At 39.8% G+C, this 18,574-nt stretch overlaps 1 protein-coding gene across 1 annotated transcript in view; it reads right to left on the bottom strand.

Moving 5' to 3' along the window:
* The window catches only part of LOC111221616 (contactin-3-like), a 51,144-nt gene that overhangs the window by 29,678 nt on the left and 2,892 nt on the right, over positions 1–18,574 (bottom strand). The window contains exons 2-3 of the mRNA XM_022745069.1: positions 14,382–14,517; positions 12,014–12,149 (exon numbers count right to left, since the gene is read on the bottom strand). Coding sequence (XP_022600790.1) covers positions 12,014–12,149; positions 14,382–14,436 — 191 coding nt within the window. The 5' untranslated portion in view covers positions 14,437–14,517. The remainder of the gene's footprint in view (positions 1–12,013; positions 12,150–14,381; positions 14,518–18,574) is intronic.

Raw genomic sequence — 18,574 nt, 5'->3', positions numbered from 1 at the left:
AAACGCAAACACAATCAGTAGTAGTCCCCTGGAGATGCACGCTCGCAGTGTTTTTCACAGAGATCAATTTGATCGGTCCGCCAGCATCACGCTGAGAAGATAAAGGGTGAGTAATAAGAGTAAGGTTCAGTATTATTAACATAGAAATATGAATGTTTGGATAGTCCCTTAGAGCAAGTTTGTGAAGAAAGGAAACATTTCTTAACATTGTGAGCAGCCATAGCTCCCAGTTTTCATCAATTTGACTTCATTGAAGTATTTTGTTTGCCATTAATTTAGGCAAAACTTGCAGATATACTGTGGTGAATATTGATTTTCTGCTATTTGCAAGAGGATTTTATTTCATCTCAGTTTTATTACTTCAACTAAGGAGGTTATGTTTTTGGTCCATTTTGTAAGCCTGCTAGCAGGATATCTGAAAAAAAGCATATGAACAGATGTCCTTAACACTTGGTGGAAATGTTAGCAGGATATCTCAAAAAAACATGTTGACAGATTTCAATTAAATATGGTGCAAATTTCATGGACCAAGTGTTTTTGTGCAGATAAGAATAAAGGAAATTATGTTTCATCCTAACACAGAGCAGCAGAAAACACAATAGGGTCTTTTACTAAAGTAAAAGTATTTATAACACAATTTAAAAACAGTTACAAGTAAAAAGAAAAATATGCAACTATTATCGAACAAATGTATGTTAAGCACAAAAGCAAAAATAGTCATTTTGCATCCAAACTGGGACCTGTCAGTGTTACACTGTTATATATTATGCTATCGGATCATAATTATGGATGCAATAACATTTAAGCTGCATTTTGCATGTTATAGCTGGCTAGAGTAAAGCTAATTTTTATATTCTAATTTTATATACTGTTGGGCGTTTTAATCTACAGTCTAACAATGCATTATGTTTCATAAGCTCATAATAGGTTTATAAAATCTGATAAATGTGGAGGAGTAGAGGTATAAAATATCATAAAATTGAAAGTAACAAACAACTAACTCAGAACTGTACGTAGGTTACAGTGCTTGAGTATATGTATTGTCACTTTCCACCACTGCTAACAAGTAAGATGGTGAACACAGTAAACAATGTTAGCATTGTCACTATGAGCATGTTAGCACTTCGCTCAAAGCACCACTGTAATGGTGAAGACCACTGATATTCAGTTAAAATTCACAGTAAATGTATAATCTAATAATTATTATAAAATAATAACAATACCTTCTCTATATATTAATATAATAATAATGTTATGTTCTTTTGGTCTTTCGAGGGAAATAACAGATGTAATAAGAAGCCTAATAACTATAAATGAGGGCTTTTGAAAAGGTATAATAATGAGCTTAATTTTACAAAATGAAATGAAAAAGTGTGGCTTCGCTTTCCATTTTTCCTCTTTATGTTTAACTGCAACAGTTAACCAACAGTCTCAACCATATTTACAATTAACGATCTCATGATCAGCTTTAACACATCCTTCTCTCTTTCTTTTTCTTTCCTGTCCCACTTTCCACACTTATTTCTACGGCTTCTTCTCTGGGTTTGTGAATCTCGCCTCACTGACTCGAGTCACAATGATTGGCTGAGTAGTGTCACATGACCAGTGACGTAAAGGCTGCGCCAGTTAAAACAGAAACGCTTTGTCAAAATTGAATAGTGCTCAATAATTTACAGGTTACAGGTCCGCCTATTAGTGACCTCTGTTGTAGACTGTAGTCTTGTTTCTATTTGTTCGTCAATCACTGCACACCCTTGGATGAAAAATGAATCCCATGACTGTACCTCTACTGTATGTGCAATTTGATGTGAATTTGAGTTCCAGTGCAGATTAAAAATGTCTTAACATTTTGTGTTATTAACATTACAAATCCAAAGGGTTTGTGCAGCTTTGGCAGATATGCTCTCTCTGAGTGATTTCTAATTAGTTTATGTTTGTGCGGCTGTGTTTCTGAATTATTGCTTTGACACCTTCATATTGCATCGTCTACAGACCATTTCCCTCAAGGAAAGGTCACGAGATACTCTGTCATGCAAGCTGAGTTCAGGAAGTGACAGCTATTAATCACAGCTACCAACAGAGACAAAACACTGAATAATGTTCAGGCCGAACAATGAAAACACTTCATATCTCATTCTCTGAAATCTACAGTCTGTCAGTCTGCGGGAGATGAATTTGAAGCAGATGCAAAATGAGGGGTACCTATAAGAAGCGGGACTTTATCTCAGAACATTACCAGATGAAAATGTACTTTTCCTTATACAATCTAAAAAACAAAAGCTTATTGGGATGCCGCGTGTCTAAGGCTGCCTCAGCGACAGCACCGTGAAATGACAATTCCAATGATAAGGAGAAAAAAAATCAATATCATTTTTTTTTTCTCCCTCCCAGGCAAACTAATAGGCAGTTAGAATGATGCTTCATGCAGTCCTAAAGCCAGTCAGGGCTCTCCCTGGTTTCCTGCCTGACAGACTACAAAAGACAAAGCTGTCTTTCATTTCGTAGCCTGCATTATTCATCTAACAGTCTGTCCTTGTGTCACTTAATCTGACTGATTTTGTCAGTGTTCAGACAATGGTATTACTTAGAAAAGCTCTATACTTGTCACAATACAGCTCGTTTTTTAACATATATGAAAACACACACTGCGATATACAAAATGACCATTTCAAATAAGACAAACATATTACAGAGGTGTCTTCACCGCATTTCTCCATTTGAATTCTCCCTTTCCTTTTGCCTCCTCTGTTTGTGCCAAAGGAAGGATTATTGTGTATGTACAGGAGGGGAGGAGGTTAAATGGGAACGGATGAGAAGCTAGTTGGACTTGCGGCCGCCCAGCATGATTGAACTTAATGGGAGAGGAAGGTGGGCAGCCTGGACAGATCACACACCCCGGCCGTGTGTAATGATGTCTCTGCACTGTCAACACAATCAGTGAAGCCACCAACCCACTCCTGCCGCAGAAACACCAGCGACAGGCTCTGATATTAGGAGACGTGGGGAAATTTATTCGCCAATCTATTTGCCTTTTTTTTTTTTTCCATGGGAATCCAGAGATGGTGAATGTGATTTTAAAGGTTCAGAAAGGGCAACGGGAGCAAATGGGCTGCTGTCACTTTGAAAGGTGTTAACACTGATGCCATCTGGACTATTCAAGAGATAATTTTGAAAAGGGGAATGCAGCTGTGACTGACCAGTTGCGAACAAAATAACAAACCTGCACTTGCAACTTCTCAGATTCTGACAGCGACATGTATGAAAAAACAAATGTGAACCTTCACACTTAGAAAACGTGAAGAAACATCAGCACAGCACACGCCACACAGCATCTCGTAAACCCAGCTGTGCTGTAATCTCGCTGCTCTTTCACTGCTGACTGGGGACTGTTTGAATTTTGAGCATATTTTCAAATTTGACACTTTGAATGGACAATTTTCCCACCAGCGAAAATAAAACAGTTCAATGACTTAATTCAGGCAAATAGGATGAATATCAGCCTCACGATCATCCGCTGTAGCTGTTCTTTGTGCCCGACCTCCTACACCCACCACCACTCACTACATGGTGAATTCTATGTAGAGGACTATATTATGTGTTTCCAAATTTACCTTTTTTGGGTCGACAAAACGCAGGACTTTCACACACAGGAGACCACTGTTTGTATGTCTGTTTCTTTTATCCGCGACCGTTCCACAACCTTAACTGCGTGTTTATTATTATAACCATAACAATGAAGGCAATGATACGCCTGCTGCTGGTTCACTCCTACAGGTCGTATTATTGTTATGATCAGAGGGGTTAGTTGACCGTTAGTGGGTCATCTAATATAATTATCTATTATCATCTATTTTAAATACATTAATAAAGGTTAATAAGCCCTTAAATAAGCAGTTATATATGTTAGAAAGCCATTCATAAAGGTTTCTTACAGTAATGTAAATCAGTTGTAAATGTTAATAATACTCTTTACACCAAAATTAGCGCGTACAAGCAGTTTTCAAACGCGGGTAAACGTCTAAAAAGGCAATTGACTCCTTTTTCACTGCCAGACGAGTTTGCCTCAGAGGACACACACAACAGCGGGGAGCAATGCCTTCACATGCACTTACAGAGCACACACACACATGCAGACACAGGGGAGAGAGAGTGAGCTCCTAGCTGTCATGCAGGCTGGTAAAATGGATCCGTCGCGTCTCATCCCCAGGTTGGTGCTGAGAGGGAAGTTCCACAACCTGGCACCTCAAAAATCTGTTCTTATTAATGACTTACATCTTATCTATAGAACACTAACAAATGATTTATTACCATTAATAAAGCCATTAGTTACAATGTGTGAACCATTTACAAGATGTACCTAATTGTGAAGTGGCACCAATCGATCTTTGTTAATGACTATACCGGTTTTTGGGATAATTTGAGTCGACTATACAGTTTACTGTATAATAATTCTTACTAGGCATTCAGACAGCACTACAACATGCTATCTAATCTAGTGAACTTTATTGTGATTTCAGAAAAAAAGATGTTGGTGTTTTGAAAACATAAAAATAACCAACCACCAGCTGTATGTACTGTTCTATAACCTGGTGGTTCAAAACCAGCAGATTAAGACACCCAGTTTTTTTTTTCTTCCCATTATAATTAAACAGGTGAATCAGGCAGAGCAGTTCTTCATGGAACTGAAACGCAGCGCACCAGGCTGAGAGCAGCTTACAGTGAGTCGGACGCAGTCTGGGAGAATAGTCCTATTTTCTGCGGTGTGCTGCAGGCGCGGGCTGATCTGAGCATGCTCTGAATGAACTCCCCATGACCTTGAGGTTCACATCAATTTTACATGAGGTCTCCTCATCAAATAGACTGGGGATTGTACTGCAGCACCGGCTCACCTGGCTTTCCTTGAGGCCAGACACCCACAGAGACAGCAGTGACCACACAGACCACATACTGTTTTGTGCACACACACACACACACACGCACACACACATGAACGCGCGCGCACACACACACACACACACACACACACACACACACACACACACACACACACACACACACACACACACACACACACACACACACAGAGCTTTAGAGCTGATAATGGAAATTCAACTGCTGACCAGGGTACTCTCTACCATTATGTTCAGTAGGTTATTGCTGCTGCTTTTTAATAAATTGATGTTCATTTGGCTTGAAAGCCAAATGTAACACAATAAATATTCTTAAAACCACCCTGTGTCAGTGTGAGTGTCTCTCTGTGTCTGTGTGTGTGAGTGTGGGTCCGTGTATCTGTGTGTATCAGCTTCAAAAGTGCTACTACTGGAATTAGTGGAACATTAACACAGATACAGTACTAAGTGCACAAATGTTTATACACACATTGTCACATGCATTTATCAGATGATATAATTACATTTACAATTAGAATTTTGTAGTCTGGATGTGATGTTTTTACACAAATCAAAACTAAAGGAAGTAAAAAATGTACTTAATGTATTAGGTAAAAAAAAAAGCCTTCTAAAGTTTTATTGCAAACCACAGTTTATCCTACTGGTTTTGAAATGATCGTATAAGCCCAAGCGTCACAGAATTTTCTCACCCTATCAAAGGACAAGTAACCCTCCAAAAGATAAAAATTTATCCAACGTGAAACAGTCTCCACATCCAGAAACATTATCTGACTCTATGCTGCAACTGAATTCATAAGAAAAAAACATAACATCTTATAATCACACCCTCGGTCTATTTATGTCCCTGTTATCCCGCACCAACCCGTGAACAAAGGTAGAGTCATACATCTGCCTGAAGTCACATTACATGATAGCAGACACCAGCCAGAGCACTTTTTTATTCCCCCTTTCCAATCACTGCTGTGCCCTTGATCCTGTGTTACAGCAGATTCATAGTAAACACAGTGACAGGTGTATTCATAAAGCACAGCTCTGAGCCCCGGAGTGTGCTCTGGTGCTACGCTGGACTATTTGTCAACTGAAGAACTGTCAGGGTTCCCGTTCGTGTTATTCGCTGTGTCACCGTGTGGGCGAGGTGAAGGTGGAAGCGGAGCATCAGAGTGGTGAAAACAAAATCAGACAAAGTGGAGAAAGCTAGCAACTGTAACTCGCAAGGGTGATAAAGCAGAAACACAAATGACCACCGGAATTACTAATTTCATCACATCTGCTCTCTGTTCTGTCATATTATTTTATTTTTTTCAGGCTTTTTGTGCCTTTATTGATAGTGCAGTAGAGAGAGACAGGAAATGGGGAGGCAGAGAGAGAGGGGGAATGACATGCAGCTAAGGGCTGTCCGATGCGGGACTCGAACCGGGGCCGACTGCAGTGAGGACTGTAGCCACTACACATGGGGCGGATGCTCATCCAACTGAGCTCCTTGATGCCCTGTTCTGTCGTATTTTAATCAACTAGACAGAAGGTATCCATCTTCATATCACTGTTAAATATCACTGATATCACTATATTACAGAAACAGTTATGTTTTAGTGTTCAGTTTCCACTCTCCATCATCCTTGCCTTCTTCAGTCAGTGGGTTTCCTGCATTTTCCAGAACGCCAGTCTGCATTGCATTCTGGTCTGCTAGGTCTTTTTCTTTGATGGATTTTTTCATGTGTGATTGCTGAACATCACTGCAAACTGATGAGTCTGCAAAGCCCTTAAAGCACTCACCCTTTGATTGACAGTCCAACACTGACACAGCAACTGCTCATGATTTATCCCAATTTAAAGATAAGGCTGGTGATACTAAATACTACATACTATATTTTTTTTACTGTCAATCAATTCCATTAAAAGACCAACGCCAACAATGAGGTGAATGAAATGAAACAAGTATGTTCTGCCAAGTATGACACACAGTGTCTTATTTCTCTGAGTCATTGAGCTCCATTGTTGTCCAAAAATGCATCAGTGAGCCACACTGTTGCACTGGGTGACATCTTCTTTTATTTCCACGAACGTGGGCGCTGTCATTTATTTTGAATCGATCCCACATCCACCATCCTGCTGGTGTAAATGCCCACTAGCTCACCTAACAACTACACTATTTCGACTTGTTGAGTAACGCTTGATAAAACCTGCAGCCTTTTTTTTTTTCTTTATATGTATTTGGGAACTGGTTTGAAAGATTGATGTCTTCAGTAAAAACCAAGGCACTTGGCGCTGGCAGACACACAACAAAGGTCACATTTGCTGACACTGATAAAAATATAAACGAAATATAAAACGACAACATTTAAGCTCCTGTTTTTTTTTTACCAGCTGCGACAACATGTGACTGGTATTGTTTTCACTGTATGATTCTGTCTGTTTGTCATCAAGGAAAAATGTGTGGTGATGCCTAATGTAGGGGGGACTACCACAGAAGAGGTGGTTTAGCGGGTGTTTCGTTTTTTGTGGTTAGCATCACAACCGTGCAAAATTAACGGGTGTTACACCTGTTAACACCTGTTAACTTTGTACGGTTTTCACTGAGATCAAATTTGAAGATGGATGTGGGCCAAACAAGCAGCAACCACCAATGCTGAAAAATTAACCCAACACTGAAGTGCTAAAAACTGCAGTTCTTCAAATGACCACTAGTGTCTGGCTCCAACAGTGAGTCAATCCTCATAGACTCCCATGTTAAAATGCCCAACTTTACAGCAGAAATAAACATGTTTACAGCCTGGTACAAAAAAAAGGTTTTGGTCTAATTTACCCCTTCATGATAACTGTATGGGTGTGATTTTTTTTTTATAAGTCACTCATTTAAATTTGATTAAAGCTCAAAGTTCTGCATAATTGAGGGAGTGGACGCCTTGAGTGACAGGTGGGTGAGTGTATGCTTGCCACAAACCGGCATGCACAAGTCTCGGCTCCACACATGCCCCACCTCTTTGCCAACTTTTGGATTAGGCGGCATTTAGGTGGAGTCAGACACTGCCAAGATGGCAATGGTGGAGCAGCTCACTCTGAGCTTCAAAACCACTCTATAGGTGGCGTCACAGAGGCTACGTCCATCTTTATTTACAGTCTACTAATACTGTTTGTGCTGGTCTCTAGTTCTATTTGCTATTAATATATATAATACTACAAAGATATACTGTACGGTGTACTGTCAGTCCATGTGGACTGGGCAGTTGTATGTTTATGACACAAAGAAACGATATCACACTATATTGTGTCTGGTATTACTACACTAATACTATGTTATACTTCATTGCAGCTGTACTAGAAATCTATGACATTGTGTATATTTGGCCACACTGAAATGGATTCAGAAAATATAATGGACCCAGGCAGTATCATGACTAAAAATGTCAAATTTCATCATTATTATAAATAATTTTTAAATATGATGATATTTTGAATGTTGTGATTTCAAGACAACAGGGGTGGTACAGTGGTGCAGTGGTTAGCACTGTTGTCTCAAAGTAAGAAGGTTCTGGGTTCTAACCTGCTGCTGTCCTTGGCCTTTCTGTGTGGAGTTTCCATGTTCTCGTACTCCAGCTTCCTCCCAGATGCAGGTTTAAGTTAACTGGCGACTCTAAATTGCCCATAGGTGTGCATGTGAGCATGAAGGTTGTTTGTCTCAATATGTCAGCCTTGTGATAAACTGGCGACCTGTCCAGGGTGTACCTCACCCTCATTCAATGTCAGCTGGGATTGGCTCCAACCCTAAAAGGATAAGCGGTGTGGCTAATGAAAAAAAAATGATTTCAACACTGTAGGATATGGAGGAAAGCTGAAACACCCAAATCTAAGTGAACTCATATGCTCAGCGCTAAAAGCCCATTTGTGCCCCCCCCCCCAAAAAAGGGTTAACGTAATCTTTTCTGACAAATTCAATATTGGGTGGCCCAATTTTCTGTATGGATATTAAACCAAATGAATGAATTTTTCTTAATAGTTGCAGTAACTGAGGAAATTAAGTGTGCAGCTCTGAATGTAATACCCTCTCGCTTGGCACATCTAATTATACAAATACTGTTCATTTGCAGGGTGTAGGCACATGCATAGTTTGCAGGCTCTGGTGAAAGTCACAGCATGACCACTTCCTGAAGTCTTTTTTTTCTGTTCAGTGTGCTCAGGGCTTTTTCAGGTTCTAATTTCAGTGTTAGTGAAATAAATTGCCGAGAATTTATGCCTTCTATTTTATCACTAGGACAAAGAAGTCCTCTCCTTGCCCAAAGGGAAACAAGTCAAGGACAATCAGTGTCAGAAAAACTGATGCAACCCAAATAAAGCTAAAAAAATAACTCTTCAAAGTAAAATTAGGGCCAAAAACTGTAGTACCTTTAAAAGCATTACCAGAAATGTCAGTCCACAGTGGTGAGAGATTGCTCAGTCAAACATCAATTCTTCCTCTTGAATCTGGTTTCAGATTTTTATTCATAATTGAGGGCACTGACTCCAAACAGTGAAACTACTGACCTAGATGAATATCACCAGCGTGAGATATGCGTGTTGTTTTGAAGCTAAGTGCTGCAAAACCCCAGGTACTACAGTTCAGCTCTGAGAAAGAATATAAGAAGGCAGCTGCATGGGGCTCAATAGAAAAGCAGGATCATACGTCTATATCTTTATATGAAATCAGAGCAGTAGAAGGGACAGTAATTCTACTTTTATCACTAGGTCTCTTAAAGACGTGTGTGGTGTATATTTTGTAGTGTATTTTAATTAAAATCTTACAAAAAACATAAAAAATATTGAAGATGTAAAAAATCAAAGAAAATAGTGCTGTATTGTTTTTCCTTCTTTTTTAATCACATACTATATCAACAAATTGTTGCCCTGTAAAGTTCTATACGGTAAATGTGTTGGCGAACTATTGATTATTTACACATTCGGCAGACAGGGAGCAACATTAGCATTTATTTGGAGTCATGGTTTTGGATAACCTGACAAAGGTAAATCCAATATAAGCGGCAATCTCCAGGGCTGAAAAATTAAGCCAACATGGAAGTACCAAAACCTGCAGTTCTTCAAATGATCATTTGAGTCTGGCTCCAGCGAGCCAATCCCCATAAACTCCCATGTTAAAATGCACAGCTTTACAGCAGAAATAAACATGTTTACAGCCTGCTACAAAAAACAGTTTTGGTCTCTAATTCCTCCTTCATGACAACTGTACAGGGGTGAATTTTTTTATAACTCACACTTTATTAAGACTTAAAGGAATAGTTTGGGTTTTTTGATGTGGGGTTGTGTGAGGCAGTCATATATAGTCGATGCATTACCTACAGTAGATTATGATCAGTGCGATCCCGGTTAAGAAACACGATGGGGGCACCAGCGGAGTGGCAGAGCAATGTGTTGCTGCGCAAGGGTCCATGAGAAAAAATATGTTTTCTACACCGTATTGCTATGCACAAGCACGGATTGTTTTGATGGCCGTTTTTAAAAGTGTCTAAAACATGTTTTCTCTGCATAATTGAGGGCGTGCTGCTCTCTGGTCCACACACGCCCCACCTCCTTGCCCATTTTTGAATTAGCTGGGAGTGAGACGGAGTCAGGCATTGCCAGGTTGGCGATGGTAGTGCAGCTCACTCTGAGCTTCAAAACTGCTCTTCAGAAACCAATGGGTGACATCACAGAGGCTACATCCACAGTCCAAAAGTAACCCTACTTTTAGCTTTGTTTTGGTCTCCACCTAGTCCTGACAGATACATCTGGTATGTTAGCTGCTGAATGCCCCACTGTTACCCCCACCCGATCCCCCTCTGTCTGTGCTTGGTAAGTACTTAAAATCCCCTCTTTTTCTGCTTCTGGATACGCAGTTGAAAGCAGTGAAACTAAACCAAAAAAGTAAAGTTGCTAGCTACTATTAAACTGAAACAGTGGAAGACATGAAGACATGAAGACACTGTGTAAAACTAATAGGAGCTGCAGAGCTGGTCATAAATAGCTCTGTGTGTTTGTGGGTTGTGAGCTCTTTTACATTACCTAAAGTGATTTGATCCATTGTTTATATAAAATATTGATTAGTGCAGCCCTAATATGAGGATAGCACTAATAGTGATAATCTCTGCATAGCTACTCTGGTAAAATTTCATCAGACCTGTGCTCACTCTGCTGGAGAAGTTGCAGATTCCACTGACAACAACACCATTTCCCACTACTGCATTAACACTACAAAGAAGCCAAAAGACAAAATCTCTTCAGCGTCAAGCGTCAGAATGCTCCAAGTTGCGGGTGAAATAATACAAGTGATGGTTTTGGCTTCATCCTGCGATGGCTCAGGTTGCACAACAAGTATAATGATACCCCCCGCTGCTGTGCCTGGACCATGTTTTCAGCGCAGACACATTATAGGAAATGTAAGCATTTAGTGGAATGTCACTCACAAGGTTATTGCCTCTCTCCCCCTGCTTGCTGTGCATCTACATGGTGCTGACCAAGCTCCGAAACACAATCTACCATAAAAAACACCACCAGCTGCCATTTTCAGGCAGGCTCCCTGTGCCGCCAGGGAATTGCCACAGAGATATCAAAGGATCTGTGGTGCAAATGAGTTGCTGGGATCTCCTTTACTCTCCTAATGATTTCTTAAGCCGTGCACCATATTATAAATCATCATCTTCATCCGTAGTGGCTTAAATCTTATCATTAATAAAGTTAACCTCGCTCATATCTGAGGTGTTGGCATATTCATCAACCACAGTGGCGGCTCCCTGACTCTAACTCTACATCATAGCTCAGGCTGAAAATAGATAGGCTTTTTTCTATTAGAAATGGATGCTCAATTAAGCAGTTGCGCTTTGAAGCCTGTCTTTTCGTTGAATGGTGCGTAATCTCTCTGCAGCATTGATGTCCAGAAAACGCTGTTCTTTAACAAATCAATAGCAATGAACGTTATCTGTACCCTCTTTGATTTCTGTGGAAGCAGCAATGAAGATTCACAAGCAATTAAGCAACAATGGATTTTCACCATGTGATGCTGATGTGGAGCCAAAGCAGGTAGACAGCTGAGCTTCTTATGCTTGCAGGGGGAATGTAACACTGATGTGGTAATTTACCTGTACTGTGGAGGAGGGCTCCCTTCTGCCTCGCACACGATGGTAGCCTGCTGGTCTGGGGAGTTGATTGGTAAAATGAGGTCACTTGGCGCCGTCCTCCATCTTGGCCCTTGAAATATGACATCCTCTGTACAGGCTGGGGGAACGGGGAGAAAGTCTATGGTAGTACAAGGCAGAAAAATTGTCTCTTTGACCTTAAGAGAAAATAATGGAAGAATTCAACGAAAGCATCAGATAGATACTGTGAGGACAAATAGTTAATCTTGCTGAAATACGGCAACTTTCTGACACTCATTGTATATTACTTTTTCAATATATAGTATATTTTCTCCTAGTCCCTGAACAGTGTTGCTTTTTCAAAAGAAAATCAAAGCAATACATGAGGACAGTCCCCGTGATTTGCTGCGCATTATTGAAACAAAATTCCATTTACCCTTGTTAGGCTGCTAAATGCTAATTCATTTTTAGTGTCTATTGCACCGTATGCTGCTGTATTTTTCTGAGGACCTTAACACTTAAAATAGTAGAGAAAAACCATGTTCAGTTGTTAGTATTTACTCCAATTTAGCACACGGGGCCTGTTTTTCCATAGTACCAGGCCTCTCTCTGTCACTTTATCATCATGATAAATCATCATATTGTAGATATGATTAATCTCCCTCCTTCAAAACTCCCATGTAAAAATGCAAGGAAACAAAAATACTGCAAATAAGTCATATAATGCTTTTATCATTGTGTTCGTGTATACCAAGCTAAGCGGTTTGAGATGCTTTGATGCAATTGCACAGAGCTCATATATACTGAAAATGATGCAACAAAACTGAGGTGTTCAGTATTAATAACTTGCCAGGAACAGCGCATAATGATAGCTATTAATTGTTCAGAACTCAGTGTTGAGCACTCAAGCTGACTATTGATGTAGAAAGCCAGTTTTCACATATTTCCTCAGTAATTAATGATTCCTTTTAAGTGACATGTTTGATAAATAAAGCAGAGTGATCTATTTTCAGATCATCCATGTCATACTATGCACGCACCGGTTAATTGAGGCCATAAGGAGCAGCAGCTTAAAAGGAAAAGATGTGGAACACAATCTGGTACTAAATGAAAGCAGAGTCAACAGACGGTCAGAGTAGGTCTAATTAATATCCTACTGCTAACAGATTGCAGCATGTGGCTAGCAGTTCTACATGTGGTTTTAACCGGTAATAATATGTCAAGGAATCAGCACATATTTCACTGTGACAGGCTGAGAAATGAGATAGGACAATGAATCACAGCAACTCTTAATGCTGAGAAATTTGCTTTTAGCTTAAAACCAAACTACAGCAAAAAAAATGTTGAATTTAGGATAAATCTGAAACAGAGTCACATTTCAAAGGATTGTTTTAGAATGATATTTTAATAAATGATCAAACACTGCTCCCACATCAAATTCATTCACCTTATACTTTGGTTTAGCAGCCTCTCCCTAATGTGAATTTGAATAAAATGTCATGCCGGCTAACATCTAAGGTGTCGGGATATAGAGCCACTGACAACAAGGCACTTCAGATGTCATAATGATTGTTATCAGCTGTAGTGATTTTGGAGGGCTTCAGAGCGTATGATCACAACCCTGTATAAGAACCAGCACCTATAGGCTGCAACCAAGGCTCTGTTAAAAGCTCTTGTCTGCCAGGAAGGTGAGATTGCTTGGATCTTGCTCCCATGAGTACTGTGTGTGAATTACCCATGAGCCCATTTGAATAACATTCATTGGGATTTACAATGTCATTTGAACAAGGGTTGACATTCTGGTAGAGAAGCGCTTCTCTTGCCCAAATCCCAGGTGGCCACACAAGGGCAGAATAAGGGGTGGTGGCAAGTAGATTGTGCTAAAATGCAGGGCTGGATTCATTGCATGGATCCTGATAATGATCTGGACAAGCCATAAACAGGAATAGGATTGGACTCCCAGTTGTCCCTGACAGTGTACTGTAAATGCGCTGCAGGACACTGCTCTAGGGAACGGTGAAGGACATCACGCTGGAACACTGTACATGTAATGACTGCAACTTAATCAGTGTAACCTTTTTTGGTCAAGCAGATTTTCTGAGGTTATTTACAACTGTTCTGATTCTGTCTCTCCCTCACTAAGGGATGAAACTCTATATTGTATATAAACTCTGCTTGCTAAGAATAAGATGCTATTTCTAACCTCTAACCTTACAGACATGCATTTAGCCTGAGACTATGGAACAGCGCATCATTCTGATATTAATATGCATTAAAAAACACAAATTTATTAGGACAGATGTTGCAATGACCTGAACCATGACAACAAGTGCAGCAAAACTCAAATATAATATGTGTTAAAATATCTTACCTGCAAGGCATCCAGTGATTGATAGCAGAACAATTTGTTTCCATGGAAACATCATCTTTAGTTGCCAAGGGCTAATAAGACTCTCATCCAATTGGTTGTGAATGGAATGCTCTCCCTTGAATGCGAGAATTTTAATCTGAAGGGAAAGTAATTATGGATGTGATTAAAATATGACATTTTGATCCAAATACGACAAGCATTAAACAGAAAAAACATGATTATAGCACTGCTAAGTTACATAATTGGCTCTTATTATTTTTGGAGTTACTGCAAGTGAAGAGAAAGTGAATCTTGAGGAAGCAAGAGGCATCTGGGGGGGTGAAACAGCAGCAGACAAAAACCTGAGGACACAATCCGGCAGTATGATTTTCAGGTGGCACAGAAGAAGAAACAGCTGCTAAATGGGTATGTTTTCTTTTACTGTGCGAGTTGCTCATCCTGCCTAACAAGCTCAATTCTACAGCTTTAAAGAGGAGTCAGGAAGGAAATGATTGACCTCAAAAGATACTTCTCTCACTCCATATTTGACTATTAATAGGGGCTGGCAGACTGTGTACCAGCACTCCACAAAATGCCACTTCACACTTTAACAAAGGGTTTGGTGGATGACTGAATGTAAGCAAACTGACTGTTTTCATTTTCATATACATGCATCATATTCCCTTAGATCAACAGAAAATACAAGAGGGCCACATACTAAGACAATAAAGATGGGACATTTTACTGTCAGCTATTAGCGTTGACTGACAATAATATGCACAGTAAGACGATATACGCACTTATATCATTTCTACTAAGGTACTTATCCCTTTAAAGGGATTGGTTTACTTGCCATGGGAAGCACTACGCAGACTGTGAAAACAGCTGTACGTCCCTTGTGGCTCAGGAGAAGCTTTGTCACAACTGAGACAATGACTCTGACTATGTCGTTAGCGTTACTGTCATCAGGAGAAAACTATGTTGGGCAGCATTCCTGAGTAAGGCATTTAGAGTGCTATGATTACAAGTGGTGTAAGTGGTGCATTTTGAAATGTACTAATCACATCATAGTTACTTATCTCAGTAATAATGTTACTTTGACATCTTTGAGGTGAGCTTGTTTAACCAAGATTTGGACTGGACAGCTGATGCAATTTTGAGACTGGTCCAGGGCACGTTAGCTTATTGCAGGGACTGAAAACAGGGAGGCAAGCTAGCCTGTGCCAAAAGATGAGAGGAATCTACAAACTGTAGCTCCAGAGTCGTCTCTTTACATTTTGAGTTTTCTGAGCAAGTTAGCAGTTAGCATTGGTTTTGTTCAGAGTTATGTTCAGAAGGTGCACAAGCCATGTAACTTGCGACATGTGCTACATGCACTGACTGGGGCTAAGCTAACTGTTTATCAGTAATTGTTGTTAAATACTAGGCTTTCTGACCCATACTACACAAAATGGAGGAAACTAGTGAGCTGTCTTACATCATGACTCTAACCCATCTGCGATGTTGCTTTAGACACATAAACAGAAATAGTGAGGACGTTAGCTTACTTCTAACTGCCTGATACAGTTGTAACATTAGCTTGTCACTGAAGTGGAGCAGCAGAGCCAAATGCATGGAACTATAATAAAAACGTATACTATTAGCCTATATTGATTGTGTTCACATTAATTCAAATGAATCATATGTTGAAAAAGTGACAGCCCAGGCATATTGTTAAAACACAGCATCTCATTCTACATTTTAAATAAAAAAGTGTGGGGATGTTGACAGATCTTACTTTCGCTGATGAGTAGTTAGTAATGTAATTGCTTGAGAGCAATTGTAACAGCTTGTGTAATTAAGTTGATGGCAACATAATGTTACATGTCTGTTTTCAATAGTGACCGGCTACAGTCACAGCATGAAATTGTTAGCTGACTTGCTCTTACCCTTATTTTGAATTTGTTCAGCAAATGTTGCTATCGCTAACTATATGGTTGTGGTTACATTGGTTTTTTTAGTTGGTTCTTATGTACACGGAAACCAGTTAAGATTCTTGTTATGTGTTCAGTGGTCGCTTTCACTGTGCTTCATAACACCATCCTGACTGAGAACGTTTTGGTCTGAGATGCTGGTGCAACATCTAGTGGCCGTGACGATCATTTACAGAACCTTTAAGAATAATACGTAATGAGCATTAAATTAATAACAAATTTCAAGTAACTTTCCCAACAATGCTTATTGCTAATGACACAAAGCCTTTTTTACAAACTGCGAGTGTGGAGTCAAAAAGCATTATGGGAATTGTAGGATCTAGTGGTGGGATCTAGAGTTTGATCCACACAAAGAACTAAAAGTCAGCAAATCTCTGCCTCTGCCGCACCAATTAAAAAAAACATCTGTTTCTTGTGAGTCTTCCAACTTCACTGAAACATTATATTACATTTCAGGAGTATCCCTTTAATGTGCTGTCTCTGATTATCATAGGCTGTTGTTTGCTGAGAAGGAATGCTTTATAGTATGGTTCACTTTTTGTGGGATATTTAACTCATTGGGTTACAGACAAACAGACATTCTTTATATTACAATATTAGTGTATATCATGATTTAAGATATTATATTTTGATTTTATTCCTTACCACTCACCGCCATTACCTATTATTTTCATAAGGACTGATTTGCACCATCAGATATCCCTTCTAACTGGTGATCAATGACCTAAATGGCCATTAAAACTTTTCTAATGTGGAAGTGCAACTGAGAGCTTTAAGTCTGTAATTGTAGTATCAGTGGCACAGGAGGGGCTTTGCTCAAGCTCTGACCTACATCACAGTAAGTGGAAAACTGATACGCCTCTCAGGATTAAGAATTCAACCCAGCCCCTCATCCTTACAACACAACCCTGTTGTGCGGATTAACCCAGGGCTATCTTTGGAATTCTTCAAACAGACCTAAATACTAACCACTCACTTGTTTCACCAACTTGTAATTGTAGAAACGTGGTGGTGGTTTCATGTGAAAAGCATGGCTACATAATCTCATGGAGGAGTATGAAGCACAGTGGAATTTACAAGGAGGATGGATCATCCCATTTGCCTGATCATAACTTAATGGCCAGTGTCGGCTTAGCTCAACTGTCCTGGTGCCAGTAATTGTTCCTCGTCTGGTGTAATTGCCGGCACAGGGAGATTCAGAGTGGATTTCCTTGTGTCTTTCAAAATTTAGGGGGCGTTTTGCCACTCTAAAAACCCATCACATTGGATTACACGGTGTGAGAATCTACTGGAGCAAAAAAATAAAATAAAATGTGTGCTGCATTTTTCACTGAGTGCAGTATTAACCGCCATCCGCTTTCTAGAGGATCCGACTTCGTCACCCCAACCCATCAGTCCAAACAGCTCCAAGATCATGAGAGGAAAAGCTCCTCAAAAAGACTTTTGTTTGCAAGTTGGGTGTTGCACAGTTCATGGCTCAGTTGTTTGTCCTTGAGAATGGCTTCTTTCTGCAGCCGATAATACCTGCAGTGATTTCATTTTCTTTGTGTATTTGTTTCTGAATGAATGGTTCATTAAAAGGCACAGTATATGCCAGTTTTTCCAGCCTTTGTGTAAGAAGGGTGTGTCACCCTGCCTTGAAGAATTTCATTTTCAGTGGACAGCTTTTAAGTGGCACTGTGTGGAGAGCTGAAGTGTCTCACGGTGCCATTTCAGAGCCTTTAATAAAGTTAGGGAATACGCTGAGCACTTGTCTTTTTTCACTAGCGTTTTAACCAGAGTTTTACGCCTCCGCCAACAAGTCAAATTGCAGTTTACATCTATGTCTGTCCAGATCCATATGACATATAAGACTCTTGAGGGCTTTTAAGAAGATGTATTAAGCGTATTTTTATTCTTGAGTTATGGCCAAGAACATGTTTTGTGAGGTCACAGCAACTTTGACCTTTAACCTTTGAGCACCAAATTCATATCAGTCCATCCTTGAGTCCAAGTGAATGTTTGTGTCAAATGTGAAGACATTCCCTCAAGGCGCTACTGAGCTATCGCATTCACTTCACAAGACTGAGACGGAAAACCTGAAAACATGATGCCCCCGGCCACAGCTGTCATGAGCACGGAGGCATAAAAACTAAAGAAAATAAATAAATAATCGTATCACTCTTGAGCATCAAAAAAGCTCCAGTGTCAAATCTTGCAGAGCTGAATATCAGCTAAAGATTGAGTAAATAAAAAAAAAAA

This window comes from Seriola dumerili, unplaced genomic scaffold (assembly GCF_002260705.1).
Source record: "Seriola dumerili isolate Sdu_G_001 unplaced genomic scaffold, Sdu_1.0 BDQW01000088.1, whole genome shotgun sequence".
In the NCBI taxonomy this organism is placed as follows: Eukaryota; Metazoa; Chordata; class Actinopteri; order Carangiformes; family Carangidae; genus Seriola; species Seriola dumerili.
Note: the sequence above shows the minus strand (reverse complement) of the source record. Positions and strands in the feature narration are given on the sequence as shown.